Raw genomic sequence first — 26,180 nt, forward strand, 5'->3', positions numbered from 1 at the left:
CAGTTATACAGTTCTGTGTCTGCAGTGCATTAGACAGCGGTCTCACCACTAAACAGTACTGTAATATTTCATGGGCCACTGCAAAGTATTTCAGCTCTGCCGCTGTGCAGAACATCTCACAATACCCTTTTCTTGGTGGGGTTGAGATAGCCGCAGTTACCAGCACTATCCACTGGCTTTAGAGTCTTCTCCCACTCCACACAGCCTCTCTTATCTACAAGTGTCTGCGAGCAGTAAATTACCCCTAGGTATCAGCGCAAGACAGCCGGTTAATTTTTTCAAGTCCCAGCATAGAGCCTCTGCTATCCACAAGTCTCTGTGTGCGGTGAAATAAGCCACAGTTGTCAGCACTGTACAGTGGGGTAATTTATTTTGGCCCTGCTCTATTCTTAATCCACCGTGATGAGTAGGTGTAAGGGTCAAGGACGCGGACGTCCAAGTGAGGGTGCGGGCACAGGCCGAGTTCCAGGGCGTGGTGAATCACAGCCGGATGCTGCGGGATTAGGAGAGAGGCAAGTTTCTGGGCTCCCCAGCTTCATATCACAATTTAGGGTTCTGCGTGGTAGACCTTTATTACAAACAGAGCAGTGCGAGCAGCTCCTGTCATTAATGGCTGAAAATGTGTCCAGCAATGTATCGACCACCCAATCTTCTACGAAGTCCACTACTCCCGGCCTAGGGAAGGCAAATCTGAATCCCCTGGCTGCTCCTCCTTCCTCCCAGCCTCACTCCATGAAAATGACATATTCTGAGCTTGCAGACTCCCAGAAACTGTTCTCGGGTCCCTGCCATGAGTGGGAAAAAACAGTTCCTCTCTCAACTGAGGAGTTTGTTGTGACCGATGCCCAACCTTTGGAAAGTTCTTGGAGTCCAGGTGATAAGGCTAGGGACTTCCGGCAACTGCCTCAAGAGCTTTTTGTGGATGAGGATGATGAGACACAGTTGTCTGTCAGTGAGGTGGTAGTAGTAAGGGCAGTAAGTCCGAGGGAGGAGCGCACAGAGGATTCTGGGGAAGAGCAGCTGGACGATGAGGTGACTGACCACATCTGGTTTGCTAAGCCTACTAAGGACAGGGCTTCAGAGGGGGAGGCAAGTGCAGCAGCAGGACAGGTTGGAAGAGGCAGTGGAGTGGCCAGGGGTAGAGGCAGGGCCAGAGCGAAGAATCCCCCAACTGTTTCCCAAAGCACCTCCTCGCGGCATGCCTCCGGGCAGAGGCCTAGGTGTTCAAAGGTGTGGATGTTTTTTAGTGAGATCTCGGACGACCGACGAACAGTGGTGTGCAACCTGTGTGGCAACAAGATCAGCCTGGGAGCCACCACTACCAGCCTCACCACCACCAGCATGTGCAGGCATATGATGGCCAAGCACCCCACAGGTGGGACGAAGGCCATTCACCGCCTCCGGGTCACACCACTGCCTCTTCCCCTGTGCCCCCACCTGCCACACAAATCCAATCCCATTGGAGCGAAAGCGCAAATATGCCACCACCCACCCGCATGCACAAGCTTTAAACGTGCAAATTGCCAAATTAATCAGCCTGGAGATGCTGCCGTAGATGCGTGTGGAAATGGAGTTTTTCAAAAACATGATGGCGGTGGCAGTCCCGCGCTACTTGGCCCCAGTCGCCACTATTTTCCCGGTGTGCCGTCCCAGCCCTACACCAACTTGTTTCCCGCAACATAAATCGTGCCCTCACCAATGTGGTTACTGGGAAGGTACCCTAACTACGGCCATGTGGACAAGTACTGGCAAGCAGGGCCACTATGTCTTCCTGACGGCACATTTGGTGAACTTGGTGGAGGCTGGGACCGAGTTAGAGCCTGGGACCACTCACATCCTACCCACACCCAGAATAATGGGTCCTACCTCGGTGCTGGTATCCGCGACGTTTTATGCCACCTCCTCCAAACCCTCCCCCTCCTCCTCCTCTGCCACGTCTACCTCTCAATTAAGAAGTCTGAGCATGTGGCCAGCAGTCGGTAGCGCGCGGCGGGGCAGCACAGCGATGGGCAAGCGTCAACAAGCCGTGCTGAAACTAATCAGCTTAGGTGACAAGCGGCACACGGCCCCCGAGCTGCTGCAGGGTCTGACAGAGCAGACTGACCTCTGGCTCTCGCCGCTGAGCCTACAACTGGGCATGGTTGTATGTGACAACGGCTGTAACCTGGTGGCGGCTCTGCAGCTCGGCAGCCTCACACACATGCCCACATCTTCAATCTGGTGGTTCAGTGGTTTCTGAAAAACTACCCCCACTTCTCTGACCTGCTCGGCAAGGTGTGCCGCGTGTGCGCACATTTCCGCAAGTCCATCACGGACGCTACCACCCTGAGGACCCTGCAACGTCGGTTTCAGCTGCCAGAGCACCAAATGCTGTGCGACATGCCCACACGCTGGAATTCTATGCTTCACATGTTGGCCAGGCTGTACGAGCAGCGTAGAACAAAAGTGGAATACCAGCTGCGACATGGGCGGCGGAGTGGTAGTCAGCCTCCGCAATTCTTTACTGAGGAGTGGGCATGGATGGCAGATATCTGCCAGGTCCTTGGAAACATAGAGGAGTCTACCCAGATGGCGAGCGATGATGTAGCAATCATTAGCGTTACAATCCCGCTGCTTTTCCTGCTGAGAAGTCCTCTGCTAAGCATAAAGGCCGTCGCTCTGCAGTTGGAAAAGGAGACAGGGGATGACAGTATGTCACTTGATAGCCAGACCACCCTCATGTCTATACCTCAGCGCGTTTTGGTGAAGGAGGAGGAGGGGGAAGAGACAGCTGGCCACACTGCAGAGGGTACCCATGCTGCTTGCCTCTCATCTGTTCAGCGTGTATGAGCTGAAGAGGAGGAGGATCCTGAAAGTCATCTTCCTAGTGAAGACAGCAATCTGTTGCGTACTGGTACCCTGGCACACATGGCTGACTTCATGTTGACTTTCTCGTGACCCTCGCGTTAGATGCATTTTGGCCAACACGGATTACTGGGTGTACACCCTTCTCGATCCACGGTATAGGGAGAACCTTTACACTCTCATTCCTGAAGAGGAAAGGGGTACAAGAGTGATGCAATACCACAAGGCCCTGGAGGAAAAAGTGATGCTAAAGTTCCCATCTGACAGCGCTAGTGGCAGAAGACGCAGTTCAGAGGGCCAAGTAGCAGGGAAGGAGTGGGGATCAGGCAGCATGTCCAGCGCAGGCAGGGGAACACTCTCCAAGGCCTTTGCCAGATTTATGGCTCCCCAGCAAGACTGTGTCACCACTCCCCAGTCAAGGCTGAGTCGGAGGGAGCACTGAAAAAAGATAGTGAGGGAGTACGTAGCCTATAATTCCGCCATCCTCCGTGATGCCTCTGCTCCATACAACTATTGGGTGTCAAAGCTGGACACATGGCACAAACTTGCGCTGCACGCCCTGGAGGTGCTGGCCTGCCCTGCCGCTAGCATCTTGTCAGAGAGGGTGTTTAGTGCAGCTGGGGGACTCATAACGGATAAGTGTACCTGCCTGTCAACTGCCAGTGCCGACATGCTTACACTCATAAAGATGATCAAAGGCTGGATTTCCCCAGACTTCTCTTATCCACTGGCGGAAAGAAGCAGAACCTAATGATTCTTTTTGCTGCAACAGGAGAAAAATGCATACTCTATGACCAAAAAATAGGGGGGATTAGCTTTGTCAATTCCTCTTGGATATTATTACTCCTCCTCCTCCTAAAAGAGCATGTCATCATGCTGAACTGCCATTTTTTCTGTGGCCCAAAAGGCTCTGTTTAAAAGGTTTTTTTTTACAATTTTTCAAAGTATCAAAAGTATTGATACTTTAACAGAAACCAATTTTTTTCACAGGGCTGCCTCCCGGCTCTGTTACAAATTAAGCAACAGCGAGCCATATCTTTAAAAAAGGTTTATGGGTTTCACCTGCCCTCGCAGTTGAGCAATTTTTCAGGGGTGCACTTGTACTCTTGGTACACTAATTTTTCCGGCCTTTGCCTACACTCTCGGTAAACAAAGTTTTTCAGGTGTTCGCCTATACTCTTGCTATAGAAATGTTACAGGGGTCTGCCTATGCAGTTTCTACTGAATGGTTTGAGAGCTTTGCCTATACTTTTGCTACAGAAATGTTACTGGGGTCCGCCTATACTTTTGCTATAGAAATGTTACTAGGGTCCGCCTATACTTTTGCTACAGAAATGTTACTGGGGTCCGCCTATACTCTTGCTATAGAAATGTTACAGGGGTCTGCCTATACTTTTGCTACAGAAATGTTACTGGGGTCCGCCTATACTTTTGCTACAGAAATGTTACTGGGGTCCGCCTACACTCTTACTACAGAAATGTTACTGGGGTCTCCCTATACTTTTGCTACAGAAATGTTACTGGGGTCTCCCTATACTTTTGCTACAGAAATGTTACTGGGGTCTCCCTATACTTTTGCTACAGGAATGTTACTGGGGTCTCCCTATACTTTTGCTACAGAAATGTTACTGGCGGCCACCTGTACTTTTGCTACAGAAATGTTATTGGGGTCTGCCTATGCTGTGGGTGCACAAAGACTTCCCATCTGGCATAAATACACTGACTGACTTGGGCAGAAATCTGGGCCAAGGCCAAGGTCCTTGGCGGGGTGAAACTCTGCCATGTTTGGGCACTTTGATTTCTTCCTGTGTAATACCATCTTTGTGCACCCACAGCATAGGCGAGCCCAAGGAACTCAAAGACTTCCCATTGTGGTGTTGAGCTATCTGACACCTACACAGAATGAATTGTGTGGAGACACATGGATTTTCCATTGCTATGTAACTCGCGGCACCTTGGGTCACACAAGGTGGAGGCTGGGACAGAGCCTGACCCTGGGTCCGCTCACGTGCTTCCCACACAGAGTATTGCTGCATTGTGGAGATGTGGAGAAGGGCTGGCATCTGAGTCCCCTTTATGCCCACATTTGCGACTCCTGACAATTTTGTGACGGAGGTGGCACGGGATTGGAATGATGATCATACGTCAATTTATCATCTGTTCTCAACAGCATTGTGGGCTATCGCTCACTCTTTCAGAGAAGGTCGCTGCCTGGCCCTGCCAACCCTCTGCAGTGTGTGCCTCCGGTTTCTCCTCATCCAGTACACACTTAGAAATAGACATGAGGGTGGTGTGGCTATGAAGCGAGCGTGTGGCATGAGGGCAGCTGAACGCTGCGCAGGGAAACTTTTGTGTGCGCTGTGGATGCAGGGTCGTGCGGGGGGGTTGGACTGCAATGCCAGCATGTAACACAGGAGAAGAGGCAGCAGTGTCACCCGCAGGCAGTGATTGCCCTTGGTTGCAGGGAGCGTGGTGCTTAGCTAGGACTGGGAGGACTCCCCTTACCCATCTTAGCTCCCCCTTATCTATGAAATAAAGGACACAACAACTTGCTGGCGTTTTACGTGGGTAGGCCACAGCTTTATTTAATTTCTCTTTTACTCCACTTTATACCCATCTTCCATGCCGCTTAACTGCTTTATTAAATTTTAACTTTTAACGTGAAAACAACCAGGCGTAAGAAAGCCCCATGATGGGCCTGTACAGCCCTTCCATCCATTGCTGGCATGGAAAAACATTACCGCCTAACCCCAAGCTGTGACAACTTCCTAATCAACTTAACTTCCTCCTAATAACTCTATCACACCTCCCTTTCCTTACAGGGCGGGTGGGTGGGCGACTCCACTCTTCTTTCTCCTTCTGAGCACTGACTCCTCCTCTTCCTCCCTCTCTCTCTCCTATCCCTCTAACCCCTTCCCTTGGTCGCTTCCTTCCTCTCCATCTAGCTAGCCCCGCCTCCCAGTCCCCCACAGCTACGTTATACACTTTGCTGTTTTACAGACTGGGAGGACTCCCCTTACCCATCTTAGCTCCCCCTTATCTATGAAATAAAGGACACAACAACCTGCTGGCGTTTTACGTGGGTAGGCCACAGCTTTATTTAATTTCTCTTTTACTCCACTTTATACCCATCTTCCATGCCGCTTAACTGCTTTATTAAATTTTAACTTTTAACGTGAAAACAACCAGGCTTAAGAAAGCCCCATGATGGGCCTGTACAGCCCTTCCATCCATTGCTGGCATGGAAAAACATTACCGCCACCAAGGATGCAGCATATCCCTATGCTGCACTCCGCCCCCCACATGCCAGCCACAACGCCTCCTCTACCCCGTCCTGCAGCCCTGACAAAAACGTGTCGGTGCCAATATCACTAAGGTGAACACCGTCACCCCTAAACATACCTATCTCTCTCTTCTCTAACTGCCAGTGTCTAACTGACACCCCCCCAATTGACTGAACAAATTTAGACATCTTAAAATTAACGTTCTTCCTCGCTCTTTCTATCGCCTCCATATCCCTCGCGTCCCTCCGGAACCTTCTGGCCACAATATCTGACCAGACTATAATAACATCGTTAAAGAACTTTTTAAAACGGTATAAATCCTCCTTCATCAACGTCAGTAATTCTCCCACTTTAACTTTCCCCAGATCGTTTCCACCCGCGTGGATTACCAAGATCACTCTATCTGGTGACCGCCTGCTGATTTGCAGCACCTCTTGGAGCAGCCCGGTCCATTTCAAACCTCGTACGCCGTGCCATTGCACGCATACGTCTTTTTGTCCCAAATGGGGACCCACCGGCCTTGCTCTGGCCCTCTTTTCGGCCCAAAATATGTAGGAGTGGCCTACCACCCACACTGTCCAATTTGAACCTGTAAAACAAATCAAGAAAAAAGAAACAGGGGAAGAAAATGTCCCCAACATCAAACTCATAACCATTTTACAGTACTCTCAAATCCGGCCTTACGTAGGACCGGTATGCCTCCGACTTCCACCTACCCACCCTTTTTACCTCCTCACTTCGCAACCCGCAGGCAAAAGCCGACGTGGCCGCCCCAATTCTAAACTAATGAGACCCAAAATCGTTTGGCGCAAAACCCAGGTTTTCAAGGCATGACCGCATTACCGCCGTGAACTGGTACCTTGTTACCGGAAATCCCGTTGCGTGTACCAATAGCGGGCCGCCACCGCTGTGGCGTGCCATAACGTCTCCGACTAACTTCACTGGGCACCACTCTGTACCCAGCGCACGAATCCGCAACCATTCACCCGCTCCGTATATGTCCGTTTTCGATTTTCGTATGCAAATTTTTATATCGTCGTCCCCGAGCGAAACATCCGAAAATTGAAGACCTCCCGGATTATTTTTACTCGTCGATACTAATTCGCCCAACCGCAACGCTGCAAAAAAGGCCAAGGAAAATGTAGCTCTAAAAAGCGCCGTTTCTTCTACGTTCGCACATACTGATCCCATTATCTTCATCATTGCGCAAAGCAGCTCGAAAGTGATCGGGCGTCTCCCATCCCGAGAAAACTTCTCTTTCTTCCAACCTTTTAGTATTTGTGTAAAAACAAACTCCTTTGTCACGTCGCGACTCCCGTGCAGGCGTAACAAAAATGCTATTGCCGAAACGTGTTTTCTCGCCGCATCCGCCGACGCTCCCCGCCCGCGCAGGTTCGCCAATGTGTCTAAAGTAACCGCTCTAGCCTGCTCCGTATTCGGAAAACCACCCCCGGCGACCTCAAACCATTGCTTCCAGATCGCATTGTAGCGCCGCCATGTGGCTTCAGATACCGACTTACAGACCAGATTCAGGAGCTCCTTTCTATTATTTGCCATAAGAAAGCAGGGCAACATACCCCCTCGACGTCCGCCGTCGGGTGAAGCTCCCTGAATTTCGACATCTGGAATCGAGAAAGAGCGTCAGCTTTGTTATTTAAATGTCCTGGTACATGGCTCGCTTTGAACTTTATGTTATGCTGTAAACAAACCAAAATCAAATGGCGTAAAGCCGCCAACACCAATTTGCACGCTGAGGACTGTTTATTTACCGCTCTCACCACCGTCTGGTTATCCGACTAAAAACATATACTTCTATTAGCCAACACCGGGCCCCATAGTTCAATGGCGACCATGATGGGAAAAATTTCCAACAGTGCTATGTTTCTCGTCCATCCTCTCTCGTCCCAGGCTTCCGGCCACAAGGCGTTGCACCACCTGTTACCAAAAATCACACCAAAACCGCAGGCTCCGGCTGCATCTGATACCAGTCCTAGCTCCTCACTGTCGACTTCTTCCCTTTGGCATATTACCTGCCCATTGAAAGTTTCGAGAAAAACCTTCCATATGTGCAGGTCCGCCTTCATTTCCTTTGTCACCCTGACAAAATGATGAGGCTCCTTTGCCCCTTTCGTCGCCAAAGACAAACGCCTCGAAAAGGCGCGTCCCATGGGTATGACCCGACACGCGAAATTCAATAGGCCCAGCAGCACCTGCATTTGATGCAGTGTAACTTTCCGTGATGTACTAACGGTCTCTACCATCTGCCGCAGCCGCGCAATCTTTTCCTCTGGTAGCCGAAACACCATATCCTTAGTATCGATCTCGATACCTAAGAACTCCAAAGCTGTCACTGGCCCTACTGTCTTCTCCGCGGACAGGGGGACGCCTGCTCTTTCCATCAGCCTCTGAAAAGATGCCAATAGAAAACCGCATACGCTTGACTCGGGGGGCCCTACGAACAAAAAATCGTCCAGATAGTGTAAGACCGAAGGGATGCCCGTCTCGAATCGAAGTATCCATTCCAAAAATGAACTGAAAACCTCAAAATAATAGCACGAAATAGAGCATCCCATCGGCAAACACATGTCCACGAAATAGCACCCTTCCAATCTACACCCCAACAGATGAAAACAATCAGGGTGTACCGGAAGCAACCTGAAAGCTGATTCAATGTCCGCCTTTGCTAACATTGCGCCAGCTCCCGCCCGACGGACTAGATACACCGCCCGATCGAAAGACGCATACGACACTGCCGCTTGCTCTTTCGAAATCCCGTCATTGACCGAATCTCCCGCCGGAAAAGATAAATGATGGATAAGCCGGAACTTGCCCGGTTCCTTCTTCGGGACCAGCCCCAAAGGTGAAACCCGCAAGTTCCCGAATGGGGGTTCCCGAAATGGGCCCGCCATCCGACCCAATTCCACCTCTTTCAGTAACTTCTCCATCACTAACTCTTTGTTTTCTCGAGCCGATTTTAGATTGTCGCAGAGCCTAAGGGAAAACGACGGGTTGTGCGGTATCCGGAAACCTTCCGTAAAGCCTAATCTAATTAGTCTTGACTCCTGCGTCCTGTGGTACCGGACGAGCCACCGCTCCAGGTACCTGACGTTCACTGGGGTTTGCTCCTGCGCTGGGCACCCCTGGTGTAACTGCTGTCCTCTGTCGCCTAAAACACCGTACCGCGGAGTGTGCTCCTCCGCACACTGAGCACTCGTGCCGAAACTTACACGATGCGTAGAATCGGCAATGACCTTCGTTAAAGGCCCAGCACGATCCGGAGGGTTTTGGTGCCGCAGGTGCCTGCTGTCCACTGGCGCCTGCAGCGGTCCCCTGAAAAAACGGCTTTATCGGTTTTTGTGAAAGAATAAGCTGGATCCACACATCCGTTGCTTTCGTGGCCCAGCTTATGTTCTTCATTCCGGAAATACGACGACGAAAAATCCTCGTCGTACCTCCACCACGCCGACCCTCCGTGCAGTTTATACGCACTATGAATGGTGTTCATATACACCATTAATTCGGGACCCTTCTGTGGACTGTGTTGACAGGCTACGTGTGCCAACATTAAAAACGCCTGTAGCCAATTACCAAATGTTTTGGCTACTTTCGCTTTTCTGTCGGTCCCACGTTCCGAAAACCGCTCTTTGTCGACCGCAATATGTTCCACCGACAGTAGTGACCATATGTCCACATATGTACCATTTTTAATTTTCTCCGTTAACTCTTCCGTTAAGCCCACCCCGAGCGGGGCTACCCCGCAGAAAAGTGTATCTGCGAACCTCAAGCCGTCACCAACCAACTCTTCGCCCCTACGACTCGCCCCTTGCGAGCTCTCGGGTGCGTGAGCCAAACCTTTACCAACCTCATAACAATTTACCAGCGCTTTAAGCGCTCCCATAAACTCTTCATCGCAAAACTCTTCGCCCCTACGACTCGCCCCTTGCGAGCTCTCGGGTGCGTGAGCAAAACCTTTTTCAATTCCAGAACGATTTACCAGCGCTTTAAGCGCACCCATAAAATCTTCGTTGTACTTATCACCAGATGTTACCGATACATCCCAAACATTCTTGTAGTGTGACTCACCCGCCTTGTTCCTCCCTGGTTCCGCCAAGAGGAAGCTCGGGCCGGGTGGCGTTGATGCACGATCCCGCCTCTGGCCTGCGTGTCGTTCCGTTCCCAAATCATGGGTGACACCACGGCTCCTCTGGCTCTGCGCATTGGATGCCCTACCGGCCGAAGATGCCATATTGTGCCTGCTACTGCGGGGAGCGTACCTATTATCTGCGGAAGAAGCCGGCGAGAGAGATGAAGTATCGCGTAAAGCCCGAGCGTCCCGCTCCCGGCCGCTGTGCCTATCGTAAGCAACCGCCGCTCCTGTCCTTCTCTGTGCGTCCAGTAAAGGGGCCTTCCTTTTCCGACCCTCATCTTCTGGAGACGCTGAAGAGCTCGTAGCTACCCGCGCTCTTCTGCCTGCCCTAAACTGCTGCGCCCCTTTTTCGCTTCTGCGCCCCCCCCCCCCCCCCCATACTTACCTTGCCCTGCCGCTTGCTCCTCCCTGGCGCGCCAACTTGCTCGCTCCCTTGCCGCGCTGCCCGGTGAGCGCCCGCTTGTGCGCCGCTCGTGTCGGGCGCCCTGCCATCCGCCGGTTGCCCCTAATGCCACTGTTGCCTGCTGCTGCACAAAGCGCCCCCGCCCCTCCCCCCCTCCCTTCTACAGGCAGAGGGGCTGTTGCCAACGCCCCAAGCCCACTTCTCATGTACACTATGCTGCCTGCACTATCTTCACTATCCCTACCCTCCCTTCTATTTAGCCTCCTAAAGCCTCTCTTTGCCATCCGACCCCCCCCCCCTTTCCCTCCCGCTACCTCCGCTTAGCTCTCCCTCCCCCCCGCTAAACTCCTCCGGGCTGAACAGGGACTCGCTCCCGTAGCCCCTTGTGGCCTCCTTCTGCAGTGCAGGCCTCCCGCTGGTACTGCTTCCGGCTCGTAGATCCCTCCGCCTGCTGAGGGAGACACGTGTCCCGCTCTCCCTCTCCTCCGCCATGATCTCCTGCACCGCCACGGGATTCCCCTTGCCCGCGCAGGACTTACCCGACCTTGGCACCGCTCCTCCTCTCCCGGTGAGTAGAACTCCGACTTCCGCTCCGCTCTCGTCCCCACTCCTGCGCTCCCCAGACCTGTATGCCTCCGCCTGGCGCTGCGACCGCGCCGCTCCACTCCGGCTCGCTCCCGCTGCTCTTGGGCTGCTTCTGCCCCCTTTCTTCGGCGCTGGGCTGGGGCTTAATCTTGCCGGTGGTTGCCTTCTTCTTTGCGGCCTCCCACGTGGTTCCGTGCCGCCGCACTCCGCCGGTGGCTCTTCTTCCGTCCTCGACTCCGGTAACGCCGCCGCCGCTGCTGCCGCCGTCCGGAACTCTTCAGCCATCTTCATGAGCCACTGGGGACCCTGGCTGGCCACAGCTTCCCGAATTTGCTGCGTTAGATGCTCCATCTTCAGACTTGCTTGCAGACCTCTCCTGGTGCGACTCCACTCTTCTTTCTCCTTCTGAGCACTGACTCCTCCTCTTCCTCCCTCTCTCTCTCCTATCCCTCTAACCCCTTCCCTTGGTCGCTTCCTTCCTCTCCATCTAGCTAGCCCCGCCTCCCAGTCCCCCACAGCTACATTATACACTTTGCTGTTTTACAGTTGTGCCAGCGCATGTGCCCTGCTAATGAAGGTTTGTCCCAAGTAAATTGTTAGGGGGGTGACCCCCAGACTCTTGCCCTCATTTTGGCTTAATAGGAGCCTCAGATGCAGCCATGCATGCTGACCCTGCCCTTCCCTATCTGTTTCTGTTGTGTTTCCATGACTTTCTGATGTTTTCTGGTGTTTGACAAGTCATTACCTATGCGGAGCATCGGTCCTATACAAAAATGCTCGAGTCGCCCATTAACTTGAATCAGGTTTGTTACTCAAAACAAGCTCTCGAGCATTACGAAAAGTTCGACTTGAGCAACGAGCACCCGAGCATTTTGGTGCTCGCTTATCTCTAAGAAAAAGGTATAGAAAAGCTTAAGTGAGAAGAAAGAAAGAAAGAAACAAACAAACAAACAAACAAACGAGAGAAAGAAAGAAAAGGCCTCACATCCAAGGGAAGATGCTAGATACAACACAAGATTTTGAGAGCGGTGTCTTCAATAGTAGAAATGAGGAGAGAAGAAAATGATGCTGATGGAGTGGCGCAACCTTCTTTAGAAAATTGTGCACATGCTTGGATATTAGAAGAAAGTGTTGCTTTATTTTTGGTTCTTTCAAAATAAAGCAACACTTTTTTCTAATATCCAAGCATGTGCACAATTTTCTAAAGAAGATTGTGCCACTCAATCAGCATCTTTTTCTCCTCTCCCCATTATTTCACTGGCCAACTTATCTAGGTTGCACAGTTGCTGATTTGGCAGTATCTGGAACTTGTTGCACTTATTCCTCTTCACCTCATGTGAAAAGAAGAAGCCATATATTGGAACAATTACTCCATCAATCTCCCCACTGGATCTTCATCAGTATAGCTCCACTTCTTCCCTTTTCTTCTACGCCTCCATTATTCCTAATAGTAGATACAATATATTGTTCTGAGAGCAGAATCTCCAGTCACCAAACTCTGGATTCTTGCAGATGGGAATTGGTCTATATAGAAGATAACCTTGTTTTCCTGCAACTACAAATAAAAGTGTGTTTTACCCGTTTCACACTTTAACCCATTAAAAAGAAAAGCAAATTCCGTTACTGTCATAAATTATAGGAAGTCTCTCTGGCCTTGGCCATGCCCTTGCTTCTGAACCACACCCACTCTCCCCAAAAGCATTGAGTACGACATAAAAATGAAAAGAGGAAAAAAAGTTGCACATTTATCTGCGAATTCAGTGTTCACCAAAATGTAAGACTTTGCGATCAAAAAAGTGTTGTCCAGGATCTTTATTATTGATGACTTATCCTCAGAATATCTCAATTGATTCTCACCAGTGCCATCTTGTGGATTGAATCTATTATTGCATCCAAGATCTTTTTGCTGTCTGATTTTACTCCCATGACATCTAATGGCTGTCTCCTGAATTACAATTAAAATGTACTTACAATATATAACAATATAAATCAGCCTGACCTCTAGTGGACACCCAAATAGTTCCACTTTGCTGTCTAAATTACTGCATTTTTTGAGCCCTCCTGGCAAAGTTGATGAAGCAGAAAAAGAAAAAAAGAAAAGGAAAATGGAAGATGGAATAAAAAAGAAACAATAAGATTGCTTTTCCTTCGACTTTTCCTTTTCTTTTTCCTTCTTTTTCCCCTCTATTTCCTTCATCTTTTTCCTTCTCTTTTTTCCCTCTTCCTATTTCTTCTATTTTGTTCCTTTTCTTTCTCCTTTTTCTTTTTTTACCTTCCTTTTCCTTCATCTTTTTTTCTACTCCTTCTTCCTACTTTTTATTTTGTCTTCTTTTTCCCTCTTCTCATTTTTCCTTCTTTTTACTTCTTCTTTTAGCAGATTTGGCTGAGATGAATAGTCTGAGGTTCGTGTTCTCACCAAATCGAACTTTTAGCAAAGTTTGACATGAAACAGGGTTTGATCTTTTTCGGCTCGCTCAACAGTAGCTGGTGGCCTTTACATCATTTCTTTACCTTTTCTGATTTGCTTTATACTTTTTTTCTACAAATTACCTGTTTGATATTTTATGTTGGTTCATGTGTTGTTGCCAGGAAAACCCTTTGATAACTTGCCTGTAATGAGCACAGCTATAGCCAACATATTACTATCCACTATACTGGGAAACCAATATACTTGTGAGGATCCAACCATTCTAAGAATGAAACATTTAATTGAGGAAAGTGTCAAACTGATAGCTTGTCCCATGTCTTTGGTAAGTTACATGGCCCTACTATGGAGCAAAAACTTCCCTCCTGCCCCCATATAAAATACAAAACACTAATCTGACTTTTTTTATTCCCAGTTGTACAATGTATATCCCCCATTGGTGAATTGCCTGCCTGGAAGCCACAGGACTACTATCAACAATAATCTGGAGTTTTGCAAACTTGTTAAGGAAATTTACACCAAAGTTAAGGCTCAGCCGGACAAACACGAGAGGAGAAGCCTGATTGAAGCATTTCTTGACAAACAACATGAGGTGCTGTATTCATAGTGATAATATTCAACATAAGGAGATAACCAAAGGTCTATGCAGTCTGGAATTGTTCAAAAACTTGTATTAGTTGCTAAAAAGTTAATTGCCACACAGTCACCAAACCTGACAGAGTTACTGTTGCTGGTTTTGAAAAAGACCTTACAATGGGTTCCCTAATATTTGAAAAAAAAGTACCCCACAACAAGGAATGGTGTAAAAAATACTACAAAATACTCATTACTTGCACTCTCATGTTCCCTTCAATCTAGTGCTATCGACTCATTCCCCACTGGTTCTCACTGATGCAGGAAGCCAATCGCTGTCCCAGCAGTCACATGCCCTTCATGCACATATGACTGCTGTGGCCAGCCAATGGCTGCAATGATAATGTGAGCAATGAATGTGACATCATTGCCTCCTATATTAGCAGGGACCAAAGCGTAGGGGAGTAGTTCTGTGTAAGTGGACCAGAGGCAAAATGAGAGGGTAAATAATGGTTATTTAATTTTTTTACAGCATTCTCTATGCTGGAGCTGTTGGGGCAGGTTTTGGTTTTTTGCTCACGAAGGTCTGGTTTATACTAGTGCTGTTTTGGATTTTCCTCTTAGCTTCTGCTACCTGTTGCATTTCCTTAGCAATTATGGAAGGCTTTTATTCCTGCCTTGGCTGTGGACCTGTGCTGATTACTCTTAGTCTTCATCTCAGTCTTTATCTGATAGTTGTTGGAATCAGAGCTGGATCATGGTCTCCTGCCTTTCCCTGCTCATCTCAAGTTAAAGGGGTTGTCTCGCGGCAGCAAGTGGGGTTCAGCACTTCTGTATGGCCATAATAATGCACTTTGTAATATTCATCGTGCATTAAATATGAGCCATACAGAAGTTATTCACTTACCTGCTCCGTTGCTAGCGTCCTCGTCGCCATGGTTCCGTCTAATTTCGGGGTCTTCTTGCTTCTTTAGACGCGCTTGCGCAGATCCGTCTTCTCCCTTCGGCTCCGCTCGGCAGCATCGGCGATTTGGCTCCACCCCCTTGTACGCGTCATCGCGTAGCTCCGCCCCATGATGTGTGCCGGTTCCAGCCTCCTGATTGGCTGGAATCGGCACGTGACGGGGCGGAGCTACGCGATAACGCGTACAAGGGGGCAGAGCCAAATCGCCGATGCTGCCGAGCGGAGCCGAAGGGAGAAGACGGATCTGCGCAAGCGCGTCTAAAGAAGCAAGAAGACCCCGAAATTAGACGGAACCATGGCGACGAGGACGCTAGCAACGGAGCAGGTAAGTGAATAACTTCTGTATGGCTCATATTTAATGCACGATGTATATTACAAAGTGCATTAATATGGGCATACAGAAGTGTATAACCCCACTTGCTGCCGCTAGACAACCCCTTTAAGTACTGTGGTTATTGGTGGTTGCTGTATTCTTACTTAGTGGTTTACTACTGTCCCAGATAGGGCTAGTAAGTGGTCATAAATCGTTGGTTGGGTGCGTTCTTATCAGGACAGGACATCCACTATAGTCAGGTACAGACTCACATTCTGAGTCATATTTATAGTACCATAGTGTGCAAGCCTGAAAAAAGACAAACATCCATCCCATTCAGCCTGTTTCCACCCTCCACCCCTTGTTGATCCAGAAGAAGGCAAAAAATGCCCAATAAGGCACAAGTATAGATGAGCGAGCACATTCGTCCGAGCTTGATGCTCGTTCGAGCATTAGGGTGTTCGAGATGCTCGTTACTCGAGACGAGCACCACCGCGGTACTAGAGTCAATTCCATTTCCTTCCCTGCATGTTAAGCGCCATTTTTTTTTAGCCAATAGACATGCAGGGAAGGCATTACCACTTCCTCTTGTGACATGCCAGCCCTATCCCACCCCCCTGCAGTGAGTGGCTGGCAAGATCAAGTGACTCGCCTCACACACACTCTGGGAGAGCATAGGGAAAGTGCTGCTGCTTATTCAGGGATAGTGTTAGTGTAGGATGCTGTCCTCAAGAACCCCAACGGTCCTTCTTAGGGCCACATCTGACCATGTGCATAACTGTGTGGCTGGCTGGGAGCAGTTTTGCACAATTTTTTATTTATTTTTTATCTCGGACTGTGCAGGCTGTTACAGCTATAGCGTTCTAAGTCTGCAGTCTGTAAAACAGAGTATAGGGAAAGTGCTGCTGAGATAGGGACAGTGGTAGTGTAGGATCCTGTCTACAAGAACCCCAATGGTCCTTCTTAGGGCTATCTCTGACCGTCTGCATTTTACAGGGTGTCTGGTGGGAGTTGTAGTGCATCACTATTGCACAGCTAGGCCTGTTTGCAGCCTTCCATATAATTTTTATCTGGCTGCAGTTTGCGTTACAATATAGCTCTCAGCCTCAAACTGTACGCCAATAATTCCATAAATATTTACACCGGTCTGTGTCTGCAGTAAACTTAACGCACAGCGTATGGCCACAGCCACTGATAGAGGGAAAGTCATATACAAACTATATAGTCTGTATTTTTTTTCAAAAAGAAAAAAAAAAAGCTCCATCGTTGGGCTACCTCTGACCGTCTGAAATTTACTAGGTGTCTGGTGGGAGTTGCAGTGTATCAGTATTGCACAGCTAGGCCTGTTTGCAGCCTTCCGTATTCTTTGCTTCTGCCTGGAGTTAGCGTTACAATACCGCTGTCAGCGTGAAAGTGTATGCAAATAATTCCATAATTATTTACACCACTCTGTGTCTGCTCGATTCATAATCCACCATGCTGAGGGGTAGGGGTCGAGGATGTGGAGGTGGACGCGGAGGTCCAAGTGAGGGTGTGGGCACAGGCCGAGTTCCTGGTCCAGGTGAATCACAGCCGGCTGCTGCGGGATTAGGAGAGAGGCAAGTTTCTGGGGTCCCCAGCTTCATATCACAATTTATGGGTCCATGTGGTAGACCTTTATTACAAACAGAGCAGTGTGAGCAGGTCCTGTCGTGGATGGCAGAAAATGCATCCAGCAAACTATAGACCACGCAGTCTTCTACGCAGTCCACTGCTGCAACTCTGAATCCTCTAGCTGCTGCTCCTTCTTCCTCCCAGCTACCTCACTCCATGAAAATGACACATTCTGATGAGCAAGAAGACTCTCAGGAACTGTTCTCGGGCCCCTGCCTTGATTGGGAAAAAATGGTTCCTCTCTCACCTGAGGAGTTTGTCGTGACCGATGCCCAACCTTTGGAAAGTTCCCGGGGGCCGGGTGATGAGGCTGGGGATCTCCGGCAACTGTCTCAAGAGCTTTCCGTGGGTGAGGAGGACAATGATGATGAGACACAGTTGTCTATCAGTGAGGTAGTAGTAAGAGCAGTAAGTCCGAGGGAGGAGCGCACAGAAGATTCAGAGGAAGAGCAACTGGACGATGAGGTAACTGACCCCACTGGTTCGCTAAGCCAACTGAGGACAGGTCTTCAGAGGGGGGGGGGGGGCGAGTGCAGCAGCAGGACAGGTTGGAAGAGGAAGTGGGGTGGCCAGGGGTAGAGGCAGGGCCAGAGCGAAGAATCCCCCAACTGTTTCCCAAAGCACCCCCTCGTGCCAAGCCACCGTGCAGAGGCCTGGGTGTTCAAAGGTGTGGATGTTTTTCAGTGAGAGCATGGACGACCGACGAACAGTGGTGTGCAACCTGTGTCGCGCCAAGATCAGCCGGGGAGCCACCAGTACCAGACTCACCACCACCAGCATGTGCAGGCATATGATGGCCAAGCACCCCACAAGGTGGGACGAAGGCCGTTCACCGCCTCTGGGTCGCACCACTGCCTCTCCCCATGCCCCAACCTGCCACTCAGATCCAACCCCCCTCTCAGGACACAGGCATGAGCGCCTCGCGGCCTGCACCCACTCCCTCACCTCCGCTGTCCTCGACCCCATCCAGCAATGTCTCTCAGAGCAGCGTCCAGCTGTTGCTAGCACAAGCGTTGGAGCGAAAGCGCAAATACGCCGCCACGCACCCTCACGCTCAAGCTGTAAACGTGCACATTGCCAAATTAATCAGCCTGGAGATGCTGCCGTACAGGCTTGTGGAAACGGAGTCTTTCAAAAACGTCATGGCGGCGGCAGTCCCACGCTACTCGGTCCCCAGTTGACACTATTTTTCCCGGTGTGCCATCCCAGCCCTACACCAGCACGTCTCCCGCAACATCAATCGTGCCCTCACCAGCGTGGTTACTGGGAAGGTCCACTTAACCACGGACACGTGGACAAGTACTGGTGAGCAAAGCCACTATATATCCCTGATGGCGCATTGGGTGAATTTGGTGGAGGCTGGGACCGAGTCAGAGCCTGGGACCGCACACATCCTACCCACATCCAGAATAGCGGGTCATTCCTCGGTTCTGATATCTGCGGTGTTCTATGCCACCTCCTCTAAACTCTCCCCCTTCTCCTCCTACGCAACCTCTACCTCTCAATTAAGAAATGTGAGCAGCACGTCGCCAGCAGTCGGTGTGGCGCAGCACGGCAGCACAGCGGTGGGCAAGTGTCAGCAGGCCGTGCTGAAACTACTCAGCCTAGGTGACAAGAGGCACACGGCCTCCGAACTGCTGCAGGGTCTAACAGAGCAGACCGACCTTTGGTTTTCGCCGCTGAGCCTCCAACTGGGCATGGTCGTGTGTGACAATGACCGTAACCTGGTGGTGGCTCTGCAGCTCGGCAGCCTCACATGTGCCATGCCTGGCCCACGTCTTCAATCTGGTGGTTTCTGAAAAACTACCTGCACTTATCTGACCTGCCCTGCAAAGTGCGCCGCGGCTGCGCACATTTCCCAAGTCCACCATGAACGCTGCCAACCTGCGGACCCTGCAACATCGGTTTAATCTGCCAGAGCGCCGACTGCTGTGCGACGTGCCCACACGGTGGAATTCTACGCTGCACATGTTGGCCAGGCTGTATGAGCAGCGTAGAGCAATAGTGGAATACCAACTCCAACATGGGCAGCGTAGTGGTAGTCAGCCTCCGCAATTCTATACCGAGGAGTGGGCCTGGATGGCAGACATCTGCCAGGTCCTCGGAAACTTTGAGGAGTCTACCCATATGGTGAGCAGCGACGCTGCAATCATTAGCGTTACCATCCTGATGCTATGCCTGCTGAGACGTTCGCTGCAAGGCATAAAGGCAGACGCTTTGCGGTTGGAACAGGAGACGGGGGATGACAGTATGTCGCTTGATAGCCAGACCACCCTCATGTCTATATCTCAGCGTGTTTTGGAGGAGGATGAGGAGCGGGAGGAACAGGAGGAGGAGCAGGAAGAGGGGGAAGAGACAGCTGGGCACACTGCAGGGGGTACCCATGCTGCTTGCCTCTCATCTGTTCAGCGTGTATGGGCTGTGGAGGAGGAGGAGGATCCTGAAAGTCATCTTGCTACCGAGGACAGCCGTGTCTTCCGTACTGGCACCCTGGCACACATGGCTAACTTCATGTTAGGCTGCCTTTCTTGTGACCCTCGCGTTAGATGCATTCTGGCCAACACGGATTACTGGGTGTACACCAGGGGCGTAGCTAGAGGCTCATGGGCCCGGGTGCAAAAGTTTAGCTTGGGGCCCCCTTCCAGACCCGTCCACCCACCACTCCTTTTCACAGCTACTCCTTGTATATCACTTTTAGCTACATTACTGTTTTTTTTAATGACCCATCAATGGATCATTAGTAATCAGGGGTTTTAGATTTTTAAAACATCCAGAACACAAGCCTCAAGGCATGCTTTGCTTCCCCAAGAAAGAAAAAAATAATTATATATACACATACATTGGAGACAGCATGAGCTAACTTTTATAATATGTTAGGGCTCATGTGCACGACCAGGTTTTCACCACGTATTATGCACACGAGGTAATCCCAGCATGCTCTCTTTCTCTGCGTACCACGTAACGTGAGCCCTGTACACTTGTATGATACGCTGCCCATACACATTACATTGTTTCCATACGCATTGTCACTCTAAACAGAGTGGGGAATTAAAAAAAGAATCCCCCTGTGCATGTGCAGTGCTACACAAAGCCATATGTGGTCCCTGCCGGCAGCGTGCATGGCTGGGAAATGTGTGAGATGCTGGTGGTCTCCCACAGTGTTGTAGGCTTACGGCTGTGGCATTGAGCCCTTAGTCACCAAAACAGCGGCTCAGTTCTAGCATACCTCTAATAGTGAAGTCAGGTGCCGGCTCGCAGAACCCCCCTCACTCACCCCCACTCCCCATCACACAGAACCCCCCTCACTCACCCCCACTCCCCATCACACAGAACACCCCTCGTCCCCCCCCCACTCCCCATCACACAGAACACCCCTCACTCACCCCCACTCCCCATCACACACAGAACCCCCCTCACTCACCCCCACTCCCCATCACACACAGAACCCCCCTCACTCACCCCCACTCCCCATCACACACAGAACCCCCCTCACTCACCTCCACTCCCTATCACACAGAACACCCCTTGTCCCCCCCACTCCCCATCACACAGAACACCCCTCACTCACTCCCACTCCCCATCACACACAGAACCCCCCTCACTCACCCCCACTCCCCATCACACAGAACACCCCTCGCCCCCCCCCCACTCCCCATCACACAGAACCCCCCTCACTCACCCCCACTCCCCATCACACAGAACACCCCTCGCCCCCCCCACTCCCCATCACACAGAACACCCCTCGTTTCCCCCACTCACCATCACACACAGAACACCCCTCACTCACCCCCCTCCCCGCTCTTAATCATACCGAGGACGTTCCCTCTCACTGACTGCACTTACTTTCACTATGGTCTCTGCGCAGGCAGGCAGCCTCTCCGGGCACATCGGTGCTTCCTCCCAGGACCTCCGCTCAGACTCCTCCCCTCTGATGATCTCTGTGCTGGAGAACCAGGTGGGGGAGGGGTCTGAGCGGAGGTCCTGGGAGGAAGCACCGATGTGCAGGAGAGGCCGCCTGCCTGCGCAGAGACCATAGTGAAAGTAAGTGCAGTCAGTCAGTGCCGCCTGACTGACTGCAAAGCAAGCCCCGTGGGCCCCCAGGGGCCGGGTCGCAACCGCACCCCCAGCACCCCCTATATGTACGCCAGTGGTGTACACCCTTCTCGACCCACGGTACAAGGAGAACCTTTCGACTCTCATTCAAGAAGAGGAAAGGTGTTCGAGAGTGATGCAATACCACAGGGCTCTGGTGGACAAAGTGATGCTAAACTTCCCATCTGACAGCGCTAGCGGCAGAAGGCGCAGTTCCGAGGGCCAAGTAGCAGGGGAGGCGCGGAGATCAGGCAACATATTCAGGCAGGGGAACACTCTCTAAGGCCTTTGCCAGCTTTATGGCTCCCCACAAGACTGTGTCACCACTCCCCAGTCAAGGCTGAGTCGGAGGGAGCACTGTAAAAAGATGGTGAGGGAGTACGTAGCTGATCATACCACTGTCTTCCGTGGTTCCTCTGCTCCATACAAATACTGGGTGTCAAAGCTGGACACGAGGCACGAACTAGCGCTGTATGCCGTGAAGGTGCTGGCTTGCCCTGCCGCTAGCGTCTTGTCTGAGAGGGTGTTTAGTGCAGCTGGGGAAATTATCACGGATAAGTGTACCTGCCTGTCAACTTCCAGTGCCGACATGCTTACACTCATAAAGATGAACAAAGCCTGGATTTCCCCAGACTTCTCTTCTCCACCGACGGAGAGCAGCGGAACCTAAAGATTCTTTTTGCTGCAACCGCAGATAAAAGCACTCTTCTCCATCACCGGAAAAACGGGGCATTTATCTTTGTCAATCTGTCTCTCATATTAGTCCTCCTCCTGCTACTCCTCCTATAGAAACAAAATGTCATCACGCTGAACTGCCAATTTTTCTGCGGTCCAAAAGGCTCATCTAACAATGTTTTTACAATTTTTAAAAGTTTCAAAAGTATTGATACTTTAACATGAACCAATTTTTTTCACAGGGCTGCCTCCAGGCTCTGTTACAAATTAAGCAACAACGAGCTGTATCTTTCAAAAAATATTTATGGGTTTCACCTGCCCTCTCGGTTGATAAATTTTTCAGAGGTACACTTGTACTCTTGGTACACTTATTTTTCGGGCCCATGCCTGCACTCTCTTATCCAACTAATTTTTCCGGCCTTCGCCTACAGTCATGGTACCCCAATGTTTCAGAGGTTGGCCTATACTATTACTACAGAAATTTTACTGGGGTCTGCCTGCCTATACTTCTGCTACAAGATTGTTACTGGGGTCTGCCTATACTTCTGCCACGTAAATGTTACAGGGGTCTGCCTATACTGCTGCTGCAGAAATGGTGCTGGGGTCTGCCTATACTGCTGCTACAGAAATGATACTGGGGTCTGCCTATACTGCTGCTACAGAAATGTTACTGGGGTCTGCTTATACTGCTGCCACGTAAATGTTACAGGGGTCTGCCTATACTTCTACTACAGAAATTTTACTGTGGTGCGCCTATACTTCTACTACAGGAATGGTGCTGGGGTCTGTAATGTATGAAATCATTAAAATAATCGGCAGGCGTAGTTTTGCTATTGACTACTATGTTTTTTGTATACCTCCCCCTGAGAAGAACTTTGTGATCCCAGGATTGTTTTATTAAATCTGGTTTACTAGTTTAGTTATAAGAAACGACGGTATAAAGGCAAATGCGCAAAATCATAATCGGGGTCCTCCGGTTTTTGAATAAAGAAGAGAAGATTATGCAATTGATTAACATTGTGAGACCTGGATTCTTCCTGACTGAGGCAATATTTGATATTTTCAGGTAAAATCAAAATCTGGGTTGTATTTTCATGATGAGAACTTGAACACTCTGATCAGCAATTTGATAATCGCTGGATTGGAGCCGGTCCACAGTACTCTCAGGTGGGGTCTTCTATTGATGATGAAATACCCAGATATCCAAAGTAAGAGCTCATCTCATTTTCATTTATAACATACATATCTATCTGTAAAAATACGTTTAATACAATGTACAGTCTGTCATTTCAACAACATCTCACATTTTTAAAGAAACCTGTCACATTCTGAGAAAAGCACAAACTAAGTTATGGTGTTGTTAGGGGACGTGACAAGGGACCAGATTAAGCATTTTATATACTCACCCACTCCCGCAATCCAATGGTGTCCGCCTCTGAAGTCTGTGCACATTCCTTTGAGAGTAGCTAGGTTCCATTCAAGTGAAAGACAGTACAGTTACACAATGTACTGCACTGTACCTGGTATGCAGTGAGGAGACAGATGCACTTGCCTTAGTGCTGCTGCCTCTTCAAACAGTTGATCTACAAGGGTGCTGAGTCAAAGACACAGATGTGATACTGATGACCTATCCTAAGCCTAGGTCATCAATATTGGAGTCCCATAGAAGGTTTTTAAGGGTGTTTTCACACAGGGTTAGAGGAAAAGTGTCTGATCACTGGGGTCCAACCACTGGGACCCCTGCCAAAGAGAAGCCGAGAACTGAGCTTGGTTATCTTCAGAGGTCCTATAGTGAGGAATGGTGTGGCAGTGAGCTTGCCTTCACTCACATAGGGGCAAAGATGGGACCTGAGTTCTCAATCAAGTGGGCTCCCAGTAGTCATACTCCCATCAATCACACACTTAAGATTAATTCATTAGACAACTTCTTTAAATGTTCCCTTTACTTGTTATACACTTCTCTATTGATCATATACAGTTTGACGAGATGTAAATATTATAATAGACTTGACTAATTATTTAATGGCAGAAAATGTTCAGGATGAGATAAAGAAAGTGATTGGCGTGAGTCTGCCTCAGACTGAGCACCGAAAGGAGTTGCCTTTCACCAATGCCGTCATTCATGAGATTCAAAGATTTGGAAATATTGCACCGATAAGCATTCCTCGTGCGACTACTCGTGACATCACCTTCAAGGGCTACTTCCTTCCAAAAGTGAGTATCTGTATTCCCAAAGCTTATGAGGGGTGTATTCAATGCGTGGTTGAGAATATAACTTAGTGACTAGATGCTGGTGTGACACATTGCAGAGCTGTAGCCTTTATTTTTAAGGGTCCTGTCCGATTGTAGGCATCTCCGATGATAGTATGTGTTTACACAGCGTTAACTCTCCACTAGAGATGAGCAAGCACCAAAATGCTCGAGTGCTCGTTACTCGAGTCAAACTTCCAGTGATGCTGGAGGGTTCGTTTCGAGTAACGAACCCCATTAAATTCAATGGGCGACTCGAGCATTTTTGTATATCGCCGATGCTCGCTAAGGTTTTCATTTGTGAAAATCTGGGAAATTCATGCAAGTGATGGGAACGACACAGAAACGGATAGGGCAGGCGAGGGGCTACATGTTGGGCTGCATCTCAAGTTCCCAGGTCCCACTATTAAGCCACAATAGCGGCAAGAGTGCCCCCCCTCCCCCGCACTGTCAGCGTAAAGATTGTTCTCCTCTGCCACAGCTGTAACAGCTGTGGCAGAGAAGAACGATGTTAGCCCATTGAATTCAATGGAGCTGGAAATACAGCCGGCTTCATTGAAAGCAATGCGCTGCTGGCGAGCGTGGGATGAATTTTCAGGAAGGGCTTAAAAATATAAGCCCTTACCTGAAAATCATCCTAAAATGTGTAAAAATAAAAAATTATGTCAGCATAAAGATCGTTCTCCTCTGCCATAGCTGTAACAGCTGTGGCAGAGAAGAACGATGTTAGCCCATTGAATACAATGGAGCCGGCAATACAGCAGTCTCCATTGAAAGCAATGGGCTGCCGGCGAGCGCGGGATGAATTTTCGGGAAGGGCTTAAAAATATAAGCCCTTACCTGAAAACCATCCAAAAATGTGTAAAAAGTAAAAAAATATATATACTCACCTTGTCCCTGCAGCCGGAGTTCAGCCGCATCTGGCCGGCAGTTCTCCTGAACTGCTCTGTGTAGTATTCAGCAGCCGGGGATTTAAAATCCCCGCCTGCTGAATGAGCTGCCTCTGATTGCTCACAGCCTCACCAATCAGAGGCAGCTCTCACTCACACCCATTCATGAATTCATGAATGGGTGAGTGAGTGCTGCCTCTGATTGACAGCTGAGAGCTACCCCTGATTGGTCCCTGCGCTGAGCCAATCAGAGGCAGCCCTCACCCATTCATGAATTTATGAATGGGTGTGAGTGAGAGCTGCCTCTGATTGGTGAGGCTGTGACCAATCAGAGGCAGCTCATTCAGCAGGCGGGGATTTTAAATCCCCGGCTGCTGAATACTACTCAGTGCAGTTCAGAAGGACTGCTGGCCAGACGCGCCTGAACTCCGGCTGCAGCGGAAAGGTGAGTATACATTTTTTTTTTTTTTTTTTACACATTTTAGGATGATTTTCAGGTAAGGGCTTATATTTTTAAGCCCTTCCCGAAACTTCATCCCGCGCTCGCCGGCAGCCCATTGCTTTCAATGGAGCCGGCTGTATTGCAGGCTCCATTGAATTCAATGGGCTAACATCGCTCTTCTCTGCCACAGCTGTTACAGCTATGGCAGAGGAGAACGATCTTTATGCTGACATTTTTATTTTTTTTTTATTTTTACACATTTTAGGATGATTTTCAGGTAAGGCTTATATTTTTAAGCCCTTCCCGAAAATTCATCCTGTGATCGCCGGCAGCCCATTGCTTTCAATGGAGCCGGCTGTATTGCCGGCTCCATTGAATTCAATGGTCAGCGCTCGTTTAATCGAGACGAGTACCGCGTGGTGCTCGTCTCGAGTAACGAGCATCTCGAGCACCCTAATACTCGAACGAGCATCAAGCTCGGACGAGTATGCTTGCTCATCTCTACTCTCCACCATGGGATTCCATTTGAATCCCCAAAAATCCTTGTTTTTGGTGACTCAGATAAAACCCCAGGATGGAGAGGTTAATGCTATGTAAACACAGCCATAATCTACCATACCAGGTTATGTGATTGATGGGG

The 26,180-nt window shown here is 49.7% G+C and overlaps 1 protein-coding gene and 1 long non-coding RNA gene across 7 annotated transcripts in view; one reads left to right on the plus strand and one right to left on the minus strand.

Annotated features, from left to right (window-relative positions):
• Window positions 1-26,180, plus strand: part of LOC136620824 (cytochrome P450 2K4-like) — a 48,351-nt gene that overhangs the window by 16,396 nt on the left and 5,775 nt on the right. For all 6 annotated transcript variants that reach the window (XM_066595855.1, XM_066595864.1, XM_066595873.1 and 3 more), the window contains 4 exons: window positions 13,853-14,013; window positions 14,104-14,280; window positions 23,025-23,166; window positions 23,988-24,172. In XM_066595855.1, coding sequence (XP_066451952.1) covers window positions 13,853-14,013; window positions 14,104-14,280; window positions 23,025-23,166; window positions 23,988-24,172 — 665 coding nt within the window. The remainder of the gene's footprint in view (window positions 1-13,852; window positions 14,014-14,103; window positions 14,281-23,024; window positions 23,167-23,987; window positions 24,173-26,180) is intronic.
• Window positions 6,480-10,277, minus strand: LOC136609514 (uncharacterized). Its single transcript, XR_010790051.1, has 3 exons — window positions 10,212-10,277; window positions 7,706-7,750; window positions 6,480-6,717 (listed from the first exon to the last, which is right to left on the minus strand). It is a non-coding gene; the product is annotated as an uncharacterized lncRNA (long non-coding RNA).

Source organism: Eleutherodactylus coqui, chromosome 1 (assembly GCF_035609145.1).
Source record: "Eleutherodactylus coqui strain aEleCoq1 chromosome 1, aEleCoq1.hap1, whole genome shotgun sequence".
Taxonomy (NCBI): domain Eukaryota; kingdom Metazoa; phylum Chordata; class Amphibia; order Anura; family Eleutherodactylidae; genus Eleutherodactylus; species Eleutherodactylus coqui.